This window comes from Leopardus geoffroyi, chromosome C1 (genome assembly GCF_018350155.1).
Source record: "Leopardus geoffroyi isolate Oge1 chromosome C1, O.geoffroyi_Oge1_pat1.0, whole genome shotgun sequence".
NCBI lineage: Eukaryota > Metazoa > Chordata > Mammalia > Carnivora > Felidae > Leopardus > Leopardus geoffroyi.
The window spans coordinates 102,654,577-102,681,748 of record NC_059328.1 but is presented as its reverse complement, the minus strand read 5'-3'; the positions used below and the strand labels follow the sequence as shown (position 1 = coordinate 102,681,748).

At 39.3% G+C, this 27,172-nt stretch overlaps 1 protein-coding gene across 2 annotated transcripts in view; it reads left to right on the top strand.

Annotated features, from left to right (window-relative positions):
• Positions 1–27,172, top strand: part of NOTCH2 (notch receptor 2) — a 167,543-nt gene that overhangs the window by 21,821 nt on the left and 118,550 nt on the right. For both annotated transcript variants that reach the window (XM_045478844.1, XM_045478845.1), the window contains exon 2: positions 20,312–20,393. In XM_045478844.1, coding sequence (XP_045334800.1) covers positions 20,312–20,393 — 82 coding nt within the window. The remainder of the gene's footprint in view (positions 1–20,311; positions 20,394–27,172) is intronic.

Genomic DNA, 27,172 nt, shown 5'->3' with positions numbered 1-27,172 from the left:
TGTCATTCATTTTCTGTCTTAAATGGCATGTCTTTCTAGCTCTAATTTTTGCCGAAACCATTAAAGGCCAATGTATGATGGGTCATTTTTCTAACCCATTTCTTTGCATTTGAAAGCCTTCATGTCTCTGGCTTCATGCTACTGTATGTATACAGAAGTGTTCAGTATCTTTTCTAGTTTACATTTTTTGTTACAACTGCTGTCAAACCACTTATGAGCACTTTCTAATATAAATCATTTTGGTGACTGAGTGGGAGGGAAGGAATCAGTTCACAGGAATAAATTTGCATGTTGAGAAGATACTATCTAATAGTTTGCAAAGCACTTTCAAGGGCATCATATCTTTTATAAGACCATGTGTTCATTTCTGGAGGCTGCAACAGAGACTCTCTCTGAGACCTAATCAGTAGCCGCGCTGTCAAGTACCGGGGCTGGCTGGAGCACCAAGGCCAGGTCTTCTTTCTGTCCCGTGTATATAACTGCATCATTATTTTATTGGCAGAAATATGGAATCTTCCTGATTTTAAAAGGTATTTCCTTGCCTTTGGAAGGTATGTTAGCAGTCCTTTCAGAATGGAAAAAAAATTGTTATGTTTTCCTGCCTTTTGATAAAAATCATTGGTTATCCGTAAATCTAATTGTTTCTAACTAGAGTCTGATGGCACTGCAGAGCTTCTGACTCAGGTGGCTTTTGGAAAATTAAGGTTTTATAGAAATTAGTGAGCTTTTCTATGACTTTCTGAAGGAACAGACTCAATCTAGTGATACAGTTGTGTTCTTGGATCTATTAACATCACAAACTTTAATTTTGGATATTAATATTTGATTATCTTTCTGAAGCATGTGTTTGTGTACAAGATGGATGCTTCACTGGTTCTCATTGATTTTGGCAAGTGGTCAAATGCGAGGTAGGTATTGGTAGGGCAGTGCCGTACAGTTTCAGTGCCAGCTTACTTCTTGAGAACAAACGTAGATTTTCAGAAAGCGTCCCGAGCCTGTGGCACACAAGTGTTGGTATGGGACAGTGTGAGCCCAGGGAATGTACTTAGTTAAGAGGCCATTTAAGAAATAGGTTTTGTGGGGCGCCTGGGTGGCTCAGTCAGTTGTGTCCAACTCTTGACTTTGGCTCAGGTCACAATCTCACGGGTGAGATTGAGCCCCATATCGGGCTCTGTGCTGGGGGTGGAGCCTGCTTGGGGTGTTCTCTCTCTCTCTGTCTCTCTCTGTCTTTTTCTCCCCCCTCTCCCATCCCATGCTCATGCTCTCTGTCTCTCAAAAAAAAAAAAAAAAAAAAAAAAAAGTAGGTTTTGTATTCCTTCTAAGAGTTAGGCCTTGTGCTGAATGTTAGAGTAGTTGTTCCAAAGGGTTTTTGTTTTTGTTTTGTTTTGTCCACTTTAGGCTTTAGTGGTGAGCTAAGGAGAAGCAAAAGAGGAGAAGCCATTCTTGGGAACTTCCTTGGAGGTTGTAGCTGGCTCTGAAGAGTCTTGGTCGAACTAGATGAGTAACTAGTTCCTATGACTAATGAACTTTGCAGGAGTCCCTTTGGTTGTACATACAGCCCCCTGGGATTGCTGTAAGGTTCCAAGCCATCACAGTTTGGAATCGTGGTTTTCAAACTTGAGTATGCATCAAGTTTGGAGGGCTTATTAGAATACAGATTGCTGGGCCCAGGGCCCATCCCTTGAGTTTCTGATTCTGTAGGCCTGGATTGGGACCTGATAATTCACATTTCTGACAAGTTCCCAGATGCTCCTGCTGTTTTGGAAATTACACTTTGAGAACGACTGGCTTAAAGCAACATTAGGTGTTTTGAGTTTGGGGGCAGAGAGAACTATGCAGGCTGGCTGGGATCTTTTCACTGCTCTTCCAGTGCACAGAGGTGAGCTTCCAGATGTATTAATTAATTCATCCAACAAGTATGTGAGTGTCCACTACGTGCCAGCCACTGTTATAGTTGTTAGGGGATACTGTGAAGAAAGCACACAAAAATCCCTTTGTGGAATTTCAATGAGCACAGGCTGGGATTAACTTGATATCAGTTCTGCTGTTTCTTGATGCTTGCAGGTGAACCTACCCCTTCTCCTAGCTCCCTTACACTTATTTTACTTTCTTTTGGAATCTTTGAATTTCATAATAATAGCACTGATATTATTAATCATCCCGACAACTTAAAAAATTTTTTTTAATGTTCATTTTTGAGAGAGAGACAGAACGACAGAGCGTGAGCTCTGAACAGAGAGAGAGGGAGACACAGAATCCAAAGCAGGCTCCAGGCTCTGAGCTGTCAGCATAGAGCTGGATGTGGGGCTCAAACTCACAAACTGTGAGATCATGACCTGAGCCGAAGTTGGACGCTTAACCGACTGAGCCACCCAGGTGCCCCTCATCACAACTTTTTATTGAGTACTTGTTCTATGTCAGAAATAATGTAGCTAAGTGCTTTACATTTATTATCCCATGTTATAACAACCCTGGTGTTTTCATCTTGATCTAAAAGATGAATTTTGAAGAGGTTGGTGACTTACCCAAGATGATACAGCTAGGTGGAGCTAGGTCTGTCTTATTGCAAGTCTGTACTTTACTTCAGTGCTCTAGTCCAAGGTTTTTAAACTGCACATTATGACCACTAGTGGGGCATGATTTGGTAGGTCTCAAACAGCACTTTTTGGGGAAAATTGGAACTGAATAGAAAATATCACATAGGGTAAGCATTGTTTCTTGAAATTTTTTTTCCTGTGTATGTGTATGTGTGAATATTGAGTTCTGACTTAAAATATATTTCTTACTGTAGATAACAGTAAAAAAAAAGTTTGCAAACTACTGCTTCATTGGCTATGGGACCATAGGTCATCTAATTGTCATTTTTGAAAAAGAGATTAGAAAATTTAAGCCTTAGAAAAGTAAGTGATTTTTCAAGGGCACAGAATAGTCAGTGGAGTACAAAGACCAGATATCTGAGTTTTTAGCCCCTGGTCCACTGCTTCCTTTCTCACATCATGCTGCTTCCTTAAAAGTGCACTCTATTGCCTGGGAATTGAGTCTTATCTTTTCACGTGATGGAAATATGCCATGGAACCTTTAGAGATGTTGACAAAACCTGAAAAGGGAAGTTGAATGTCCTTCTGTTCTGGGTAGGTGGAAATTGTGCCACGAAACCCCCAAAGCCTGCAGATGAAGATGTAGCATTTGTCCTGTTAGTTTCTGGTATACTTGACGGGATGAGGATAATAATATGAACTAACAGTCCAAGCTCCACACAAGTTGCTTATATTCACTTGCGTGATTACTAATTATTTTGACAGGGTAGCCATGGCTGGGCCATGAACTCGGTGGTTTGGAGTGAGAGGGGGCATCCTACCAGCATGAGTTAACACTTCTCTGTGCTGTCCCCAGTTCCTCATTTTGTTCCTGCCGAGTTCAGAGCTATTTTCCTCATAGCCTAGCTTGTCTAGGCATGGTTTCAGATCGCTCTCTTTCTTTTCTTTTCTTTTTTCTTTCCTTTCCTTTCCTTTTTTTTCCTTTTCTTCCTTTCTTCTCTAGACCATATACCTTCATTATGTCAGTAATTTAGGTTCCTAATGCTTTCCCCCCTAAAGTCAGTACATTGCTGATTTGCATGAGGGCAGGGCTGTGGATTCTCGGCATGATCAGGTGGTGATCTATGGTAGGTCCTCCTATAGAATGCTGCCCCAACACTTTATACCAAGGGACTTACAGTCTGTCCAGGAGTAATGGGAGACACTTGAAAATAACTTGAGAATGCTTACAGACCCTTCCAGCAAGTGCCTTTTAGCATCCTACTAATGGTTGATGGAAGCCGAGGAAATGCAAAGTCAAGGCCTCATTGGGGAGGGAGGCAGGGATGGAGATTGATGGGGAGGAGAGGCTAATACATAAGGATAGGATGAAAACCTTAACTTGTGAATCATAAAATTTGAGTGAGAAGGAGCCTAAAAAGGCCTGGAGGGGTGAGGTGGTTGGCCTTCAGTCATATGGCTGGATGATAGAGAGCAGACAGAGTACCTAGGTCATCAGTCTGTGGCCCCTTTCATTCTAAGATGTGTTCACCAGAGTTGTCTTCCAAAGCATCTCATTACAGAAAAGAATGACTGTCACTTACTCTAGAGTGAATGAAATCGAGGCACCAAGAACATGTACCAGGTTTATCTGCATTTCCCCTCAAATGCTATGTACCCGCTGGGCTATGTGTGTCCTAGTTTGTGAAATGTGGGGGTAAAACAAGAACCTCCAAACTTTCAATAAAATTTATGGCCCGAGAAAAACTTTTTTTTTTTTTTTTTAGCATGGACCCGCTCCTCCAAGTAGGTAAATAAATATTTTCAAATTATATGTATGTACAGCTATTAAACCATACATGCATATGTTAACTCCTAGTAAAGCTTAATTATATGGGTTTTAGACTGTACATGTGTAGATTAAAGTGCTTATGATGCCCCAAGGGATGGCCTTACACCCCTCCACTTCTGGGATACACACGTCTCAGTTTGCAGACTACTGGTCCAGAATGAAAATTGAAGAGTTTAGTGTCAAAGCTATTGGTTCTTTCATTAAGCATATTATTTTTCACTCCCAATATTTCTTATTTTTAAAGTTTATTTATTTATTTTGGGAGAGAGAGAGTGTGTTGGAGGGGAAGAGAGAGAGAGAGAGAGAGAGAGAGAGAGAGAGAGAGAGAGAATATGAATGAATCCCAAGCAGGGGGATCAGTCCCCACACGGGACTCAGTCTCATGGACCATGAGATCATGACCTGAGCCAAAATCAAGAGTTGGATGCTTAACCAACTGAACTACTCCCAATATTTCTAATGTCCCTCTGCAAAATAGTTTTTGAATGTAAGTTTTGAATTAAAAAGTGATCTTTCCAGAGTTGATTATGTAAGAATGGAGGATGTATGTGAATTAAGTTGAATCCTTTTTTTGAGAAAAAATGGTGTTTTTGATTTAAGGAAAATGGACCCCCTCCCCCCCTTGTTTTCAGTTAAAAAAGAATTTTTTTTTTAAAGTAAACCCTACCCTCAGCCTGGGGCTTGAACTCAGGACTGAGAGCAAGAGTCTCATGCTCCATGGACTGAGCCAGCCTGGCACCCCACAACTTTCCCTTTCTTGGTCTGTGTTGGTGCAAAACCCTTGTTTGATGTCTTTAAGACTTCTCTCCCGGGGCTCTTGGGTGGCTCAATCGGTTAAGCGTCCGACTTCAGCTCAGGTTATGATCTCACAGTCTGTGAGTTTGAGCCCTGTGTCGGGCTGTGTGCTGACAGCTCAGAGCCTGGAGCCTGCTTTGGATTCTGTGTCTCCCTCCCTCTCTGCCCCTCCCCTGCTCATGCTCTGTCTCTCTCTGTCTCAAAAATAAACACATTAAAAAAAAAACTTTTTTTTTTAAATAAAAAGACTTCTCTCCCTACCATTGTAGTGATTAACCTCATAATTCACATTAGGGCTTGTTAACGTTTGCTGATTTTTAAAAAAATTCCTCAGTCTTAACTGGAGAACAAGTTTATTGCTCTGTTGGCCGCAATAGAATGGACAATATGCCATACTTTGCTATGGAGTGCTGGTGAATGATATTGGTACTATGTGAGGGTTGTGTGGTAGGCCTTCTGCAGTATGCCCCAAAGTTGAGCAAGACTTGCAATCAGAAGTAAAGGAAATGAATTTGGTCATTTCAGAATTTGGAAGCCCAGGACTGTGGGGATTAGCTGAGACAGAGATATACTGAGTAAATGCAGTGAAAGATTATTTTGGTAATTAGAAGAAGTTCCATTTTTGTAATGAAGTAAAAAGGAGTAACACTGGTCATCATTTGTGGAGAGACTGGAGAGCAAATTAGAGAGGGATAAAACTCACTTTGGCCACACAGCAGAGCCAGACAAACTCAGGGACATGTATTCTATATTTGTAGGTATTTCCAAATTTTTTTTAGTCATAAGGATGAAAATCATTTCAATATAAGAGCAGCTCATTTCATTATTCTTACTGGAAAAATGAGTTAAACCAAGCACATGTCCTATTGAGGGTGAGTCAACAGTGTCATTTTAACATAAGAAGGGACAGTACTTTAAGTGAGTTATTCCAAGTCCTGTGGTTTTCCTTCAGCTGAGCAAAGACAACTCTTATTTCAGAAGTGAGGCTTACATGCAAAAAAAGAAGCTGCCTTTCATTTCTTTTTCAATTATAGCTAGTTTTCCTTTTGCTCAATACTTTTCAAAAATCCATTTTCTCCTTAGATTTGTATCAGATTTTCTGAATTTTGACGGAGTATTTATTTGTGGAAAGTATATTATTCATTGTAGACCAATTGTATTTTAAAGTTTTATTTTGAATTCATCTACCAATTCATGCATGGGTCAGAGTTGGTATATGGTGTCAGATATCCTTTAAAAAAAAAAGTTATAAGAGAAACAGGAAAGCAGTCTATTTTAACGTGTCATTATTTTTGTAAGTTTTTTAGTGGTGTGGACATGAAGTAGGGTAGTATTTTGTGGAACATTATACCAAACTGTAATGATGAAATTTATCCTTCTGACTTTGGAAGACAAGAGTCTGGTGTTTTGAGATGTGTGGAAAAACAGTGCCGCGAGCTGTTTAAGGTTTCCTTAAGTGGGATCCAGTATGATTAAGGGTATGTGTCTGGATAGTTTATTCCTTGGTTTGGGAAGGTGAGTTTTTGTCTTTTTTCCCCTCTCAGTTGATTCCTTTAATTGGAGAGAAGCAGACCAGATGAAGAAAATATTCTGTCTCTTATGGCATTCTCGGTTTGCCACATTAGTTATTACATGCCTTCTCTGACTAGCAGGCCACACTTTTTCTCTTTAAAGGTTCAGTTTCACTAGCTTAACTATAGGTGTGTTCTCTGGAGGAATTTATTTCTGATAAATTGAATTTGGGTAACTTGATTAAATGATGATGGGTCACCTACTTTTAATAGAGTTCCACCCTTCTTAAGAGTAAAATCTTGGGGCGCCTGGGTGGCGCAGTCGGTTAAGCGTCCGACTTCAGCCAGGTCACGATCTCGCGGTCCGTGAGTTCGAGCCCCGCGTCAGGCTCTGGGCTGATGGCTCAGAGCCTGGAGCCTGTTTCCGATTCTGTGTCTCCCTCTCTCTCTGCCCCTCCCCCATTCATACTCTGTCTCTCTTTGTCCCAAAAATAAATAAACGTTGAAAAAAAAAAAATTTTAAGAGTAAAATCTTGTCAACATATAAGATGTGATCATTTTTATGATCTGGTTCCATAATTTCCTTTTGCTTCTTGATACTACTCTGTGCTTGAGGAAAGATGGTATGTAGTTACAATTTTACAAAGGAAGAACTCGGTACAATTTCACCCATTCTTTTACCTCATAGGGTAGTTTGTTTTTATGTTTGTCTTGAGAAATAATACATAGCAGTGTATTGAATCCTAGAGTTGGCAAGTTTTCCAAACTGGGGTTCTTTTGTTGTGGAGGTGGGAGTGATACTAATGAATGTATGTCAGTCCTTGTTAGGGCATGTCCATGAAGAGTGGTTCTGAAATAAAGCATTGGTGGCCCCTGTTATCCTAGGAACTTAGTCTTAATTTTATTTTTGATAAGCATATGGTCATTAGCTGGTCTTTGGCATAAATGTTTTTCATGTACATAGCTGGTATGTGGGTGCTTATCTACATGAGGATGTTATATTATAGAGGTTTGTAGGTTTGGGTAGATATCAGGCTTCACTGACTGCATCTCAACAGATGTAGTGAGTGGAAGGATGCTGGACTGCTAGATAAAAGACTTTTGTTCTGGTGCAGGCTTGGCCATCTTGACTTGAATGACTTTGGTCAAGTTCCTTATTTCTTTGAGTTGCAGTTTTCCTCTTCTGTAAATGGTGCTATTTCCAATTTGCATGCCTTACAGGGTTGTTGTAGGGATCAAATGAGGTCATTTGTATGAAAATGTTTTGTAAACTAGGAAGGTATTTTTATTGTAGCATTGTCTTAAGTCAGACTTGGCAGGGGCGAGAAAGCAAGAGTTGGGAGCTGACATTCTGATTTGTTTGGCCAGTGTTTACACTGGTCTTAGAATACTTGTAGGTTTGGGTGAGGGAACATGGATGGAAATCAGCTAAAAAATCCCTGCCCTTTGGAAGTTGAGATGTTAATCCTAAATGCATGTTGCCAAGTCAGTACCAACTCCCATCTGTAGGGAGAGCAGATGCTTGTTACTCTCATTTTACTGGAAGGACACTGGCCAGCCAACTAACTTAGGCTATGGCTGGCTACTTTCTGAAATTCACATCATTAGAGTTACATAAGATATTGTATTGTAGGAAATTTGCTGATTTGGGCTTTGTGTGTGTGTGTGTGTGTGTGTGTGTGTGTGTGTGGTGTTGGAAGGGCACATATAGAAGCCCATTCTGTGCAGATTTATGAACTATTTCTACCTAATTCAAAAGTCATATCGCAAAGAGAGGGAGGATACTTGATTCACTTGACATTTGTTTTTAATATAATTTACTGTCAAATTGGTTTCCATACAACACCCAGTGCTCCTCCCAACAAGTGCCCTCCTCAATGCCCATCACCCACTTTCCCCTCTCCCCCACTCACTTGACATTTTTAATATAAAACATAAAGTATTTGAGACTTTCTATGGTAATTTATATTCAGGCTTATAGTCAAAGTGATTACAATGCTTTGGTTTTCATATTCTCGATGAGGTCATGTGTACTTTGGTAGGGAGGAGGAGAAATGTTATTTAATCACTAGCATTACCCTAATAACCACATTTGCTTAAATCCTTTGTCCCTTTGCTTGAACTCAGGGTTACTTGCTTTAATACTGGTTTTCCAAAGGACTTAATCCTGTTAATGTGATGAGGTGGCGGTGGGAAGGACATTCCCACTGGGCCTAGAGTGGTGTAACTGGTAAAACTCCCTTTTTAAATCCATCTTGTTCTACATGAATATCACTCCCATGTTCCCAAAGTGGAATGAATTTTTACTAAGGAGAGTATTTTAAGAGAGATAAACAAAAGAGATGAAAATATCTCCTCTGCCAGGTCTTCTTGACCTTAGAAAGCTAGAATAAACTATCATTTTGCAGATTTTATTTTTGTCTTCTTTTGTGGGAAATTAGGGACTTGTTTATGTTCTCTTGGAGGGAGATAGAAAACTGGCCTGCTCCTTCAACAGTTTGGCTTTGAAAACATTTTTCAAACATTTACCATATGCCTAACATCGTAGCTGGGTTGAAACTAGGTAGAACAGACATGGCATGGGTATTGTTCAGTCCAAAATCCATCTTTTCCTGGAACCCCCCTGGGCTGCCAGGCAGGAGAAAGGTGGCAAAGCAGATGGAATGGGTGGTGGGTTAGGACATCTGCCTTTTATTTTTTTTTTAATTCCTCTAGGAAGTTGTGATTCATTCATAGGAGTTGAGGAAGATTGGGCTCCAGAAAGTCAACACCCCTTACAGGATTTATCCCCTCAATTTTAATTTAATATATTGAGGTTTACATTATTTCTGTAGCTCTTTCTGAGAACTCTGGACTAAAGCTGAAACAAGAGAAGTCTCTTGGCCTCTCTAGAACTAAGAAGACCTTCATGAAGGCAACATAAATTTTGGGTTTGCCAAGCCGGGTGTTGCTGCAAATGGAGAAACCTAGGTTTCCTTCCTTTTTAGAAAATAAACATGGAAATTTCAAGTTCTGGTATGGTCATTTATTAGTGTAGACAAAATTTTCTGTCTTTACTGCCTTTCTTTGGGCATCCACAGCAACAACTGGATGAACAAGAAGGGCCATGTCCATTTGCACACTAGATTGTGACTGTCAGTGTGCGGGGCTGTTTTTACTCCATAGAAACCTAAGTAGTCTTAGAAGTAAATTCTTACACTCACAGTAAAGACAGAATATGAAAGGTTTGTGTGTCAGAGGAGAGGGGTTTTAAAGAGGACCTGATTGAACATTGAAATTATCAGCTCTTCATCAGACACCTTTAAGTGTACATTATTGTTACTTTTTTCTGTTGACCCTGGGGCCCAAGTTATGTTGGTGTGAGTTGACATTGATCTGTGTTTGAAGAAACAAGTGAAAAGAAGAGAGCGATTGAAAATAAAACTAAATAAAAATTAAAGTTTGATGCTATATTACATGTTTTTTTCTTCCCTCAGTAGTTAATAAAGATTTGATATTTTCCTAGTGCCTACCTTCCTCTGTTCCAAGGTTGTTGTCCCAGACATGTTCCTGGAAATGGGAATGGTGTACATTTACCATCTCCACATTTAGACATTTCCCTCACAATGAAGGTTTCTGTGCTTATCTGGAATATTCTGGGTAGGACCTTTTGAGCTCTTGGGTTTAGACAATTCTCAGTGATATGTGCAGGAGTTTTGAGTTGAATATTGTCCACAGGTGAGTAGTGGTTTGGGATGAAGATGTGGAACCTCTGTCACCCAGATAATAATGTAGAAATAACCCAAGTGTTGCGATCTTAGCTTCTTCAGGCCCTGGCTTCAGAACAGTTAGCTTAACATGTAGAGGTGCTTTATGCTGGACTCAGACTTTCTGTCATACGGTGACAGTTTATGGTGTTCTGGTGACTTGATTCTTGGGAGTAGCCCTCATTGCTACAACCAAAGTTGTTTTAAAAAGGCTGCAGAAGAGATACCCATGAAGAAATCTAGGGTGTTCTCTGGATTTTCCCCATTTGGTTTTGGGAATTCTCCATGATTTTGTAAAATGTAACAATCTCAGGTTTTTTCATTTTTATTTTTAACATAATTTTGTTCTCTACCTCTAAATTAACAAACAATAGAAATTGCTCCTTTTAAAAAGCTTTCTGAACAATTTAAGCTAAAAGAGCACTTTTGTTTCTCTTGGGTGGGTAGCAAGAAGATTATATATATTTATAAAATTCTTTTCCAGCAAGGGTACTTAAAAGCATGTATTTAAAATTAAGAGCTTTTAAAAAAAATGAAGCTCTATTTAACAAAATAGTCTTTAAAAAGCTTTAAAAAGGGAGCATTTACTAAAAGCACAGGAAATTGGTGACAGGCTGAGTTTGTTTCTGATAACAGAACAGATATATATCATAGAACAGAGGAGGTAATAGAAGATATAAGACAATGGAATAGCTCCTCAGATTGGCCTTTTTTGACCACTATATATCACTATATATATATTTGTATAGAGAATAATTTAACTTCTAGATCTGATACAGCTTCTTCCTCCCTTGGGTTTTATTTTATTTATTTTGTATTTATTAAAAAAAAAATTGAACGTTTATTTGTTATTGAGAGACCGAGAGAGACACAGAGAGACAGAGCATGAGCATAGGAGGAGCGGAGAGAGGGGGAGACAGAATCCGAAGCAGGCTGTCAGCACAGAGCCTGACGTGGGGCTCAAACTAAAAAACCGCGAGATCATGACCTGAGCCAAAGTCAGACACTTAACTGAATGAGCCACCCAGGCGCCCTGGGCCCCCTGCACTTGGGTTTTATTATACTGAGATCCTGAATGAACCTTTTGGATATATAAATCCTGTAATTATTTTGATCAGTGTCATTTTCCAAAGGGTTAGATGCTCATCGTGAAGAAATACATCAGGTCTACTTTGGATCAGATTGGTGCTTATTTTTCTGTGGATGTGTGTTAGTGAATCTACTTGGGGAAAATGGTACTATATAATGAAAACATATGATCTTAGCTTACCATTCACTTGGAATTTTTATTACTATGTTTTCTGTATTTGCTGTTTAGATGTAAATTACTTTGGCTTTTGTTCAACCCGTTTAAATTAATTCATTTTTTTAAAACTTTATTTATTTATTTTGGGAGGGAGGAGGACACAGAGGGAGAGAGACAGAATCCCAAGCAAGCTCTGCACTGTCAGCACAGCCTGATGTGGGGCTTGGCTCACACTCAAGAACCTGTGAGATCATGACCTGAGCTGACACCAAGAGTCGGACGTTCAACTGACTGAGCCGCCCAGGCACCCCTTAAATCAATTCTTCACCATAATACACATAGCTTAAGATTCATGGGGAAGAGTGGGGGAAGCTGCATCTTTAATTCATGCAAATATTAAGGCAGGAACTTCCAAATATGTTTAGTTTGTGAAGATTAGAAAAATAAGGTTCCACTTCCTCAACTTCTCTTCCCTGTTAAAGGCCAGGAAATTTGCACCATTATTTCCTTCTCATTTTACTTTTCTACTGCTTATACAAAATGATATCAGAATTATTAGGCACAGTCACATATGGGATCACTATGCTTGTTAAAATTGAGGCCTTAGAACATTTAAAATTTTTTTTTTTCAACGTTTATTTATTTTTGGGACAGAGAGAGACAGAGCATGAACGGGGGAAGGGCAGAGAGAGAGGGAGACACAGAATCGGAAACAGGCTCCAGGCTCTGAGCCATCAGCCCGGAGCCTGACGCGGGGCTCGAACCCACGGACCGCGAGATCGTGACCCGGCTGAAGTCGGACGCTTAACCGACTGCGCCACCCAGGCGCCCCGAGGCCTTAGAACATTTTAAACACAAATTGGGTGTTGACTTGTTGACTTTGTTAATAGGTTTTGTGTTAAAGATAGTTCATTGAATAACTTGAGTATTGACTGTACCTGCTTACAGTTCTAGCACTGGGCTAGGTCCTAGGTAGACAAAGATGAGCTAGTTGTATCTTATTTGCACAGAGATGAGGGAGAGAGACAGGTGAGCCAGCACTTAAAAAAAAAAAATCGACCTAGGATGTAATGGGAGCACAGAGGGGGAACATCTAAATCAGACTGGAGGGTCTCTGAGGGCTTCTTAAGGAAGGTATTGTTTTATCTATGATTTGAAATATAGGTAGGAGTAAGCTAGATGGATAAGGAAGAAAGGGAGGGGAAGTATTTTCCAAGTGAAAGAATGCACATGTGTGGAGAAGTGATTGTTAACAAACTGGCCACATCTGATTTATAAATATATTTTTATAATTATTCATTTTATTTAACTCATAAATGAAAATTTTTCTGCAGTCTTTAAGAAGACAAAAATAAAAAAGGAAATAACAATGCATAGTATATGTCAATATAGCACAGCAAATATTGATGGATTTTGTTTTTTGCAGTGAATCTAATAGTATAAAATAGACAAAATTGGCATTTTTAAAATAAAAGATTATTCTAGATTCATCAACTCATTAGGATGGTTATCTCTATAAAATGAATAGTACATTAGTAATGTCAAAAACATCCTTATGTAATTTACTTATTTATTTTTATTAAAAAAATTTTTTTAACGTTTATTCATTTTTGAGAGAGAGAGAGAGAGAGAGAGAGAGAGAGACAGAGCATGAGTGGGGAAGGGGCAGAGAGAGATACAGAATCTGAAGCAGGCTCCAGGCTCTGAGTTTTCAACACAGAGCCAGATGCGGGGCTCAAACTCAGGACACAAGATCATGACCTGAGCTGAATTCGGATGCTTACCCTACTGAGCCACCCAGGCGCCCCCCCTTATGTAATTTATAACTTCAGTTTCTGTTGGTTATATTTTCTTAAATCAAGGTATACCTCTTTTTGAAAAGTAATACTATTTTGCTATGAACTCTATAGCCTAAGCCTCAATCTTTATGGGTCTGGTATTAGCATCTCTTAAATAGGAAACACATTTTCTATTAGATGATACCTGTAAAGGACATAGAAATCCTTGTAACACTATCAGGAAAATAAAAACTGGTATCTTCCTTGTTGTATTTATTTGCCTTTTAATCAAGACGAATTTCAAAGAGGAAGACAGATGTTTCTCTACTTTGTTTTTATTTAAATGCACCACTTGGGATTTGAAGCTTCTGCACTTCTGTTTGTTTGGATTTTTTTTTTTTTTTCATGGCATGATCCCAAAAAATGGAATAAAAAGTTTAGTGGAAGTTTGTTGTTTGAAATCACAGGGTGCTATGAGAATTATTGCAAATCCCTGATGTCTCTCTGTCTGCCCTCAATTCTCCTACTTTTGGTAATAATGCAAGCAGTCATTTTGGAAAACTTTGCTTTGTTCATTTTACCGGGTCTCTTCCAGACACCATGTGCCTGAAGCAGCAGCAGCAGCTAGCTGTAGCCAAGGTCCTAGGGCATAAACTCAGAGGACTTGTCTCTCAAATGCTGGTACTCAAAATTTGCATAAACGTTAAAGAGAAAATTCAAAAGGCCCTGTATACCTTCTCTTCACATATTTTAGGAACCCCACCCATTTAAGATATTAAAACGGCTTTTGAGTGAGCAGTGGATATAAACACAAACAGATACCACACTGCAGACCAGTGGAGCAGGATATGAAAAAAAAAAATCATGTGAGATAGACAACAGAGGCTTATTTGAAGAGGCTACAAAGCAACAAGTAATGCCAATTCACAGCGATTACATGTTAATGCAACAAGTGAAACACATTGAAGGCTGCTCAGATTACAACTGGCTGGGGTGCAGACTTAATTACTCATGTTAGAGATTCGTAAAACAAAGGGAGGCTTTTAAACCAATGATATGTAGCTGGCATGATACCGAAAAGCCCTGGAAAACTAGGCAGACTCCTAGACGAAATCTTAAGGAAGATTTCATCAAGTCAGGATACCTTGGGCCAGTCCCTAAATGGGCAGATTCCTGAAGCCCTGGACCTGGTCAAAATTAATGACAGCTTATTCTGTTTTTTTGTAGTGTTTATAGACAAATAAGGCCAATAAACTTGAATCGATACTAGAACCTTCTCTGGACTGAATTACACAGTGCTAAACAACAAGGGTTTGTGTTGTATTTCTTAGCGGCTCTTTTTAGGGTGGTCCTGAGATTGATATGAAGAGGGTTTGCTCAAGATATAAAAACAAGTTTTATTTTGTTTGTATTTATCTCAGAGTCATTTGGGTAGATCACATTCTCTTTGCCCCTACCCCTAACTTCCCTTCATTAGATTGTATGGACTGTGAGGATAGGAAATGTTTCATTTGTTTGATTTCCATGCAATGCCTAGTAAAAGGCCATGCTCACTAAGTTCTTAAAACAATAGTAATAGAACCATGTTAAAACTGAAAGACATTTTTGCTCATATATAGTGTGTACCTTTAGTGAGTGGCTTCTTATTCCTGCAGTACTATTGCAGTACTATACCTTTTTTTTTTTTTTTTAAAGCAGTGACCTCTGCTTTTTTTTCTTTTCTTTTTTTTGGTGGTAGTAGTAGTAGTTCAGTATGTCTTTTATTAGATTGTTATCGATGGCAACTGGGAAGAATTTATTTCACCTAATGATATTACATCCTAAATTGCCTGGGGCTCTTCTATTTTTCTAGATTTCTCAGTATGTTTAAACTAGGGTTTGGTTGATATAACAAGTTTCCCTAAAGGCACCATTTATCATGCATTTAGTTACCAAGAATTTAAGTACCTACTATGTGAGCTAGGTTTTTTTTGAGTTCTTACTCATGTATCAGGCATTGTTCGAGGCTGTTTAAGTGGTTAATTTATTTATTTCTTACCAGGGTTCTGAGAGATGATTTTATAGGTGAAGAAACTGAAGCACAAAGTGGATACAGAGACAGACAGTAAATGGTGGAGCCAGAATCCAAGCTCAGATGCTGGTGCATTAAACTATATTGCCTCAAATAGATAGAAAAGAAGAAAGGTCTTCTATCCTCTGGGAACTTAAACATGGACAAGCAGAGAGAGAAGACCGTATAGAATTAAGGGCCAAACTGTGAGTGAGTTATCAATGTCGTAAGACTCGGAGGCTATGAGGGGGAGGCAGGAGGTGGGCTGGGCCTCCAAAGAGTGAGTAGAGTGTAGATGGTGGAGGGAAGTGGCAGCAGAGGAAGCTGAGAAGTAGGTAGAGGCCTGGAGGGCAGTGGTGATCCGTCCCAGGGAGAGACTGCATTTACTGTGGTGGGAGGGCACTGGGCAGGGAAGGTGGGCTGCAGTCTTGAAGGCGAGCCTGAAGGTGTAGACTGGAAGACGTAAGAAAAGGCCTGTCCCTGGAAGAAGTGTGAACCATGGCATTGTGTGAAGGTACTGCATAGACCTCTCGTCTGGTTCTTCTGAAGCCAAACTGAGAGTAAGTTCTGAGAACTGAGTAGAACTGAACGTCAATGTAGATTATAGAGTGCTGGACCAACACTTTGCAAGTGGGGCTTCTGGGAGATTGGATGAGGTTAGAATAAAATTCTTACCATTTTTGGGGAGCTAAGAGAATGGATATCTTCAACCTATTCTAAAAAGGGAGGACTTGAGTAAATTTATATACACATATGTAAAAAAGAAACCTTTCACTCACTGGAACATTTTACAATCGTCACTGTTTTCAAACACAAATCTGATGGTGTCATTGTCCTTGCTTAAAGCCAAGCAGTACTTACCTTCACACTTAGACCAGAAGTGGGAGTCTAATCCCTGCCTGCCTCTTACCACTCTCTGCCTTGCTAAATAGTCGCTAGCCACGTGCACCTGGAATACCAGTCTCATTCCCATCTCACGGCCTTTACACTTGCTTGCTCTTTCTCCGTTTGGGATTACTCTTTCCCACATCTTCATGGTTCTTTTTCATTTAAATCTTGGCTCAAAGATACCTTCTGAGAGAGGCCTTTCCTAGTCACCCTATCCAGCCTTTGTAGTTACTCTGTCTCCCAAATCCAGGTTCTGTTTCCAACAGAATCTATCACTTACTACTGTCTGAAATGACATTATTTATTTATTCATTTATAATCTCTCTTTCCCTTTTCATGGGGACAGGGACTTTATTCTGTTAACCGTGGAATCCCTGAATTTGGGCTAGTACCTCATGGAGTAGATGCTTTGTAAGTGTGTTCTTAGCATTAGAAGCGTAGTCCCCAAATACATTGCCCAGGAAATGTGTGAAAATTAGAAATTGGTGTCTAGATTTTGTATCACATTGCCAAGTGATGGAATGATAAAATTGAAATCTGCTTCTCCTGTTTTCACCCCGTTTTGGCGGGGAGGAAGGCATGCATGCACACACATACAGTATATGAGATTGATTTAAGTTAGCAAGCAGTATTTATTGAGTGATCACTGTGGCTTAAGATGAAAATTTTGGAAAAAGTTACCCTTTTTGTGAGTGACTCATTTCTCTGAGTCTACTAGGACATTAGTTTAAGCATCTGTTCTGTAAATGGGGTATGATTGAGCAGTTTGTTTTTTACTCTACAAATACAAAGGTGCTTTCAATTTCACTGTTAAATTTAAATGTTTTACATTGGAAGAAGGGCAAATTGAATTTTGAAATGAGATCTTTCCTGGTCTCACTGCAGTTTTTTCAAATTATCAAAGTTTTAACTTCTCTTTGAATGGCACATAATTACACTATTCATTTACAGATTACTCCTAAGCAAAGTCATGAGTCTCAAATTTTACTTTATTTTTCTTTTGTCTATTCAGGCAACATCTTACTGTCTAGATTACCTGAGACCTCCAGTGGATTGTATAGTCTTAGAGGATTCCTTAAAGTTCTCAAAGTATGGTTCCTCAGACTTTAACATCACTATTACCTGGGAACTTGTTAGGAATGCAAGTGCCCAGGCCCCTTCTAGACCTCCTTAATCAGAAACTGTGGGGCTGGGGTCCAGCAGACCCTCCAGTTGACTCTGATGCACACTTTGAGCACCATGGCTTAGTAAACGTTAAAGGGTCAAGGTAGTGTGATCCTAAAGATTAGCCAGATGGCATTAATTTTTAGCCCTGTAAGCCCACCTCCTTTTTGGTCACTGAATTTGATTGGTTCACTAAGGCTAGGCTGTAAAGTTATTTGCTAGATGGATTGCCACATACTGACTTTGGGTTGTTTGTGTTTCTCTGAACTTGTCACTGTAATGATTTGCCAGGACACTTAATAGGAACAGACTGTAAATTTTTTTTTGCACCTGTGGCTTTCTGAGTCATGGGTGGCTAGGTCCTTAATGTCCTTCTGCATAGATTTCTTCAGGCACCAGGTATGCCATTCACATACTTTTGATGAGGGAGGTGTCACTGTTGGATCGCAGGAGACCTTCAGAAGCATTTAGTCCACGCCAGTGTAGTTTACAGGTAGGGAAATCGAGCCCCCATGAGGTTGTGCTGTACTTGCAGTAGTACAGCAGGCGAGTGCTGGAGGCAGGATTTCAAGTCTCCCCTGCGCCAGGACTCCTGCAGGGGGAGGACAGGGCTGCAGCTTAGCCCGCTCCCTGCCTGCAGGACATTCCTTTCCTACTGACAGGTTTCTTTTTTATTTAAAGAAAAAAAAGCAAATAGAAAAAAGTCAGGAAGTTCTCATTGAAACTAATAAAAGTGTCTAAAGAGAATGAAAAAAACAGTTTGAGAACTTTGGTATGGAGGAAATAACCTGACATTAACTGTTTTAATTATAGTTGTAGCATTGGCCTTATCAGTGTGGGAAGAGGGAGCATTTGAGCCCTACAGGGAAGTGGGATATGGACAACAAGATGACCCTCTTCCTGAATCTGTCTCTTCAGGCTGCAGCTTAGTGACTGTGTGATCCCAACGGCTGCCATAGAGATGGGGCTGGACTCACTAAGAGACCTGGGTCCCGGGCCCAGCACTGGCACAGCTAGTGTGGTGTGATGCTCCATGAGGAGGTCACCTCACCTCCTTGGCCTCCACTTTCTAGTCAATGGGTCTAATAATACCTGTTCTGCCTATCCTGAGAAGAAAACTGCCAGAGGTTGGGAAGCAGTGTATCACAGAAGTTAAGAGCACAGACTCTCTTGTAGGATCTAGACTCCCTAGGTTCAAATTCTGCCTCTTTAACTCACTGGTGTGGCGGTAGGCAGGTCACTTACCTTTTTTGTGGAACTGTTGTAATGAAACTAACTTCTTCATAGGGTCGTAGGGAGCATTGAATTAGTCTGTGCAAAGTGTTTAAAATAGTATCTGATATTTAGTAAGTACAGTGTGTTAGCTGCTATGGTTATTACTATTTTTAAAATATTATTATTTTAAGGGATGCGATTTCTGTAAACATGTCCTCAAATGGTTCCATCCGTTGGTCACAGTACTGGGAAAATAGAGGGTTCTTACTCAGTAATTGTTAATGGAGTTGTTGTAACATGCAGCTTGTGCCTGCCTGCACCCTGAAAAGAAGCTGATTTTCATGCCCAAGCAGGGCAGGCCTACAGCCTCTGATATTGAGCAGTTTATTCAGAGAGTAGTATGGCTGGAGGAAACTCAAAGGTGGAGACTTCTCAATTTTGCTTTCAGGTTTATAACCATCCTAGGAAATGGACATCTTAATAATCTTCCAGAAAAATTAATTAACTTCAATTTTGATTTTTATTGTTTGGCTAGGTTGCTTTCTGTCTTGCCTTTCCAATTGTTATTAGGATTATGATAAGGATTTTGGGGATGAAAATTCCAACTCTGAAAGCTAAACAATCAAGGTATTGTAGTTAACCAGCAAGTGAGTAGTAGACTTTGGGTAGCCTCCCTTCTCTTCGGGCTGAAATCAGTGAAAGTTTCTACTATTACTGTTTATTTCTGAGTAGTCTTTTTTGGGGAGGGATTGTGGTGGTGAAGCGCCTTTTTGTTGCCTTATAAAAGGACTGGAGTTTAAGAATTTGAAAGTTATTGTTTTATCTGCATGTATAAAACTTTAACTTTTTATTTTCCTTACTTTGACCCCCCGCCTCCTCTATAATCTGTATTTGTGGTCTACTCCCCATCTTTGTGTGAGCCCTTTAAGGCTAGAGATTATGTCTTATTCATTTCTTATGTATTCCACTTCCCCTTTCTCTCTGGATCCTAGTACTGTGCCTCATACATACTAGGCTCTCAATTACAGTTTGTTCAATGAGTTTTGTTGATAATTTCTGTTACATATTAAAGTGGCCTGTTTTAAAACTTCACTCGAAGCCTTAGGTAATTCATTAATATCATGGTGACCTGATATCTACCCAGGTCTTACTAAATATTCATTGATGAATCCTTGTTTCCAAACTTAAAGGTGCTCATGGCATATCATGGATGTTAGAGCTTTAATTTTCTTAGTATCATTGGGAGATAGGGATGCAATAGCTGGAGAGATAGAGGCACAGATAATTAGGGGCATTGTTCAAGACTACAAAACAGTTATTATAGGAAGAGACTCCTAGGATGAGCTTCCATGCTCCTATGACCCCAGAAGCCAAAGGACAAAAACAAAACAAAGCAAGCAAACAAGAAAACCTGATTGAACCTCTAAAGGGAAACCCAGATCAGGTCGGATATAGGAACGGATGTTGACCTAGATTGGGTAACATTTCTTTGCTGTCTGAGGGTTATGATTAGTGACTTATTTCTAATATGCATTTGTTTTTATTTTTAGCATTGCAGTGTCGGGACAGCTATGAGCCCTGTGTAAATGAAGGAATATGTGTTACCTACCACAATGGTACAGGATACTGCAAGTAAGTTTTTCTCTGTTTGTTTTTTCCCGTTTATATATTCTGTTTTTCCTCAATAGCACACTGGACAAGATTTGGTCCTACTAATTCTATTTTTTTTTTTTTTTATTAAAAAAAAATTTTTTTTAACGTTTATTTTTTAAGGAGCCAGAGACAGAGTGAGAGTGGGGGAGGGGCAGAGAGAGAGGGAGACACAGAATCCGAAGCAGGCTCCAGGCTCTGAGCCGTCAGCACAGAGCCTGACGCGGGGCTCAAACTCACGAACTGTGAGATCATGACCTGGGCTGAAGTCAGATGCTTAACCGACTGAGCCACCCAGGCACCCCACTAACTCTATTTTTAATACTTCTGTGAATGTTACTGGTTCTCTAACTTTTCTGGTGTAATTTTGTGAGCAATGAGGATGGAAGGATGTGGATGTCAGATAAATGGTTAACAAGAACTTCTTATCTCATCGTTATCTTCTTCATTATGAAAAAGACTTTTCAGTGAGTGACTAGTTAATGTATATTGGGTACATTCCTAGAATCGCTCCTCAACACGTTAGTTATGATCTTGTTTTTAAGTCAAACCACAATTGATACTAGCTTTAATTCTGCCTAGTGTAAGTGAATATTATAGCCATGCAAAACTATTTTTTCTGGTGTAAAAAAGTCCAGTTCAGAAAGAGAGACTGTGAGAAGGATGCATACACCTGCAGGGATGGGACAGAAAGCAGGTGCTGTGGAGAATGTCACTATAGGGGTTTAAAAGAGTAAGAGTCAGGAACAGTACTAGGGAGTGTAGGCTAGTTTCTTAGGAGCAGTTTTTCTTTTTTCTCCAATGCTTTTCGTTGATTTGAGGAGGCCTGTGAGATTATCTCATAAATAGCTCCTCTTTTCCATCCAGCTCATTTGAAAATTTTTAACAGGAGAATGCATTCGTTCTATTTATATCATGGAAAATAAGATTTGATAATAGGACTTTTATTTTCTTTAACACTTGTATGGGCTGTATCTTTGTTCTGTGCTTTGGTAGCAGTACTTGCTTGATAAGCATTTTAAATGACCTTATCCAACATGTTTTTATTTCTTCTCTGGATATTTAATTGAATACCATAAAAATAATAATGACAATTGTTCCAATCAAGTCCATTCTGACCCTCGGATCTAAGTTCTTTCATGTCATAAAAAAAGAATTTTTGTAGGTCAGGAAACATACTCTTCACCTGAGCGACAATATTTTAAGTGGTGATGATGGTAAAGTTTAACCATAGGTTGTTTGGATTGGAATAAAGACAATACTGGAAATGAAATTTTTTATGTAATTGATAATGAGCTGCTCACCTAGTTTTTCTAGCTGGAAAACAAAAAACAAAAACAAAAATGTGATGTAGTCTCCTCTCAGAATGGTGACACAACTAGAGATAATGACGGGGAGGAACTTAATACCTTAGAACTGGCTACCAAAATCTTCAGGCCCTTTTTGGCACCTGGTGTCTCGGTTACTTGCTTTATTTTATTATTCACCCTTCTTGTGGTAGTTACCCCATTACATTATGATCATTTGTGGATGTGTTTGTTTCTCCTACTAGACTGCAGGTCCTTGCCTTGTGCATTTTTGTATAGTTACTGCCTGGTGGAGTAGCTGGTAATGCAGCTAGAGCTTAACAATGTATTTCGTGAACTAAAAGATGCTCAATACGTACGTATTTTTTTTTTAATTTTTAAAAAATGTTTATCTTTATTTTTGAGACAGAGAGAGACAGAGCACAAGCAGGGGAGAGGCAGAGAGGGAGGGAGACACAGAATCAGAAGCAGGCTCCAGGCTCTGAGCTGTCAGCACAGAGCCTGACGTGGGGCTCAAACTTGTCAACTGTGAGATCATGACCTGAGCTGAAGTCGGATGCTCAACCGACTGAGCCACCCAGGCGCCCCAACGTTCACATATTTTTTAAATCCATGTCTTAAATAAGAAGATACTGATCCTCCCCTCTGAGAATTTTATTTGCTTCACACAGCATCCAGGATGGTAGTACTATATTGAGAGGCACTTCAGTTCTATTTGGACATAACTCAACTTGGTGACTTATGTAGGGGGAATTTCAAATAGATTCTAAGTGTTGACCTATGTATTTGTGGTCTGACATGGGAGAGACTAGTCTCTGAGCACTTACCAGGAGAGGACACTAAGGGTCACTTTTGGGAGACAGATTTGTGGGCTGTTAGTCTCAAACTCTCCAACCAAGGTGAGAGAGACAAAGTTGCCCCCAGTTTCGAGAAGAAGCACTTCTAGGGAACAGGGAACTCACTTTGTGGTTGACAAAAATGGGGCTGCATACATTCTGCCCCTAGATGCTTGGTAATTGTTGATGGGTTAGGCTGCTTATGGATATAGTTCTGGGGGGGTCCCTCAGCTGTCCTCCAACCCTGAGGTTGTGAGGGAAACAAGCCCCCTGAGAAGGGGGAGTAAGAAAAGAAATGGATGAGGCTGTTCTTTTGGGACACCAATATGAACAATAAAACTTGTAAGAAGAGAGTGCTTCTCTACATCGGGAGATATTATAGATAGAGAGTAGAGAGTATTTCTCTACCTTTTGGCGTCATCAGGACTGACAGTGTCAACGTAAGTGGACATAGGAAAAGCAAGGACAACATCAGGGAGGCCAAGTCAGTCATCTCTGCAAATGCCACAGAATGATAAGCAACATTTTAAGCAAAAATAACATCCGGGGCACCTGGGTAGCTCAGTTGGTTATGTGTCCAAGTCTTGATTTCGGCTCAGGTCATGATCTCACGGTTCGTGAGTTCAAGCCCTGCATTGGGCTCCATGCTGACAGTGCAGAGCCTGTTTGGGATTCTCTCTCTTTCTCCCTCTGCCCCTCCCCTGCTCGTGCGTTCTGTCTGTCTCTCTCTGTCTCTCTCTCTCAAAATAAATCAACTAAAAAAAATAACATCTACTTAGCAGACCTTTCATTGTATCTTCACCAACTTTGCTTTTTTCCTTGGGGAAGGAAGGTAATCTAGCTTGTTCAGTAAATATTATTTTCCCAAAATGGTAAATGGATATTAGAACACTTAGAAGTTCTATAAAAATGACGTCAGACATGCAAGGCATATGATTATCTTTTTATTCATGAGATTGCTTAGTGGATTAAGAAAAGAAAGTTGAAGCCAAATTCTTTTTACAAGGGGATGGGGAACGGGAATTAATGAAAATGTTTTAAAGTAGAAGGTATCTGACTATCTGTTTAAAGAGCATAATGCTACTGATTCAGCTAAAATATAATGGTTGTTTATAGAAATTATAGAAATCCTTGATAAGATCACATTGACAGATGAGGATAAGTACTTTTAAAGGTTAGTTTTGTATACAGCTCAACAGTTTTTTTCTCACTGTTAGGAGCCTAAGTACTCTATCATAGTCTATGATGCCAGACAAGGAAAACCTGTGTAATCTTGCATAAAACTCAATTATTGCTCCTAAATAGTTGTTGTCAGATCTTAATAAAGCCCTCTCACTACAGAGAGATAAGACATTTTATTCTCTCCCTTGTCCTACTGGGAGGTATAAATATATAATTAAGTTTGGCTGTCATTAATCACTTTCAAGTTGTTTGTCTCAGGCTTTCAAATATAAACCATTCCAAATCCCAATTTGATTGAAAATCATGGGTAACTCAAATTTGCTAGAATGTTGGGGGAGGGTATGGTTATGATTTGTAAAATTTACAAAGTGTGCATTTTTAAAGGCATATTTATCATAGTTACTTGCAGTCCTTATCTGTCAATTCTTAACATCTGGATTGTCGTTGGGTATGTTTGTATCAACAGCTCTTTCTCTTGACTTTGGGTACAATTTCTCTTTAGTTCTCATTTATGGTAGTATTTGTTATTTACTAGGCATTGTCAGTGATGCACTTTAAAGTTTATCTTCCACCAAAGAGTGGTGAGTTTTGTTTTACCAGGCAGTTACATTACTGGAAGATCACCTTGATCCTATGAAGGCTTGGTTTTAGACCTTGTTTTGCCAGTTCTGTTTTGCCTTTAGTCTGACAGTATAAGTCTTAGTACTGGGATGTGGTCCTTACTCCAAAGGTATGACTCCTCAAGGGGATCAGTGGGAAGTGTGAGGTGCTTGGTAAGCCTAGTGTTTCCCAAACCTTTCTAATTTAGTAGGACTTGAATTCAAGCTTCTGACTCCCCAGAACCAAGCTCAGCCTTTCAGCCTTTCAGCCTTCCAGCTCTTGCTTTCCTTTGGGTTCCTAAGTACCTTGTTCATGCACAGCCAGGAATCATTTAAGGATTTAAGTGGGAGTCGTATGCATATTTTAGGGTTACCCGCTCTGTGGTTCTGTCTTTTCCAGGATTTCTCCTCCTCAAATTCTAGTTTCTTAGACAGTTCCAAATAGCTTTGACTCCTCAGCTCAGTAAGACTTCCATTTTCTGCTTGCATTCTGTTCCTCTTGTGCTGTGTGGACTGAGGAATACCTTCAGGGAAAAAACTATATAAATGTAGGTTTCATATAGTTTGCTTTTCTTCTTTTGAGGCTCATATCCCTTCCAGTTTCTGCCTGCTTTTGATTACTCCCCGGTACCTTTAATATATTGTCCACAGTGTCTAATTATTGTGAGCAAGAGAGTTGATCTGATATAATTACTCTGCCATTATTTTTAATGATAAAAATTATCATTATAAAGGACTCTTTCAAAAATTTCTACATACCACTTAGGAGGTAACTAGCATAGTGTTTATTAAACACTGGAAAGTCACCATGAGTTACATAGGTACCTGTGGATGGGTGATTGCATTTGAGAATCTCTACTTTTTGCCAAAATACCTAACTAGGAACTACATTTTAAAGTAAATCATTATAAATATAAAATGTTATAAAGTACAACTTTGTTTCACAATTTACCTAAAATTGGTCTAATAGCTGTAAGAAACATTTCAACATTAACAACTAACAGTTTTCCTTGCCAGGATTAGGGCTAATGGTGTAGACCTCCTAAAGCCGTTCCAGGAAAACTGGAGCCACTGCCTTCTTTGTCCTCTTGATATGTTTCTATGTAGTCAGGAGAGAATAGAGACACTTGGAATCTTCCAGAGCCTGGCTTATAGTAGAGGAGGTGCTATCAATATTTGTGGTGGTGGTGTTCTCCTAGAAAGGCATTTTCACAAGTCATGGCTGACTCAACATTTTCCCATTTCACTCACCTTGTTAGTGCATTCAGTGCTGTTCAGGGCAACGTCAGATCCAAGAGATACACTGGGAAAAATGTCAACTGGTAAATCACTTTCTCTTTCTTTGCTGAACCCGGTTCTGCCAAGAAGATTCCTTCAAGTGGGATGCCCTATTTAGCAGAATATCATATGGACAGTTTTTCTGGCAGATGCTAGCAGAAGCCTGGCCACATTTCTGTAGTTCTTTTGTCTTTACCACGAAATGAAAAATACTGTCTTTTGCTTACTAAATACCTTTCACAGAGTAATATCTTTTCAGTGTGATGCTTAAGGAGCTATTAATTCAAGAATTACTTCTTTATTGTATGCTGTTTATATATATCAGTATAACAGATAACTGAAGCCTGTGGTAGTGGTTGCAAGTAATCGATAGTGTTATCACATTGTTTCACACTCTTTAGGAAGTCATAAAGTAATTATCAATTCATTAACCTGGACTTCTTAAAGCGGTTCACAGTGAGTCTTACTAGCCTGTTGCAAAGTGAATTGTGAAGTGACGGACTGTAATGTCCTTCAGAACAGAAACTGCCAGTGACTGGTAGGGCTAAGGCCAGGGAAAGGTGAGTGAGGGATTCATCTCAGGTATAAAATTAAAGAGTGAATCAGAAAACCCAGTTACCAAGATCAATAATATTTAATGCAATAATTCAGAATGTCAGCATTAATGCAAATAGTTGTGGGTTCATTTCTGGGCTTCCTATTCTGTTCCATTGATCTACATGTCTATTTTTGTGCCAGTACCGTACTGTTTTGATGACTACAGCTTTGTAATATAACTGGAAGTCTGGAATCATGATACCTCCAGGTTTGCTTTTCTTTTTCAAGATTACTTTGGCCATTTGGGATCTTTTGTGGTTCTATACAAATTTTAGAATTGTTTGTTTTAGTTCCGTAAAAAATGCTGTTGGTATTTTGATAGGGATTGCATTAAATGTGTAGATTGCTTTGGGTAGTATAGACATTTTAACAATATTTGTTCTTCCAGTCCATGAGCATGGGGTGTCTTTCCATGTCTTTGTGTCAACTGCAGTTTCTTTCATCAGTATTTTATAGTTCAGAGTACATTGGTACTCTTTGGTAAGGTTTATTCCTAAGTATTTTATTATTTTTGGTGCAGTTGTAAATGGGATTATTTTCTTCATTTCTCTTTCTGCTGCTTCATTATTGGTGTATAGAAATGCAATAGATTTATGTACATTGATTTCATATCCTGAGACTTTACTGAATTTGTTTATCAGTTCTCACAGTTTTTTTGGTAGAGTCTTTTGGGTTTTCTATATATAGTATCATGTCATCTGCATATAGTGAAAGTTTTATTTCTTCCTTACCAATTTGGATGCCTTTTATTTCCTTTTGTTGTCTCATTGGTGGCTGTGACTTTCCAGTACAGTGTTGAATAAAAGTGGTGAGAGTGGGACACCCTTTTCTTGTTACTGAATTTAGGGGAAAAGCTCTCAGTTTTTCCCCCCTTACGGATGATGTTAGTTGTGGGTTTTTCTTAGATGACCGTTATTATGTTGAAGTATGTTCGCTCTAAACCGACTTTGTTTAGGACTTTT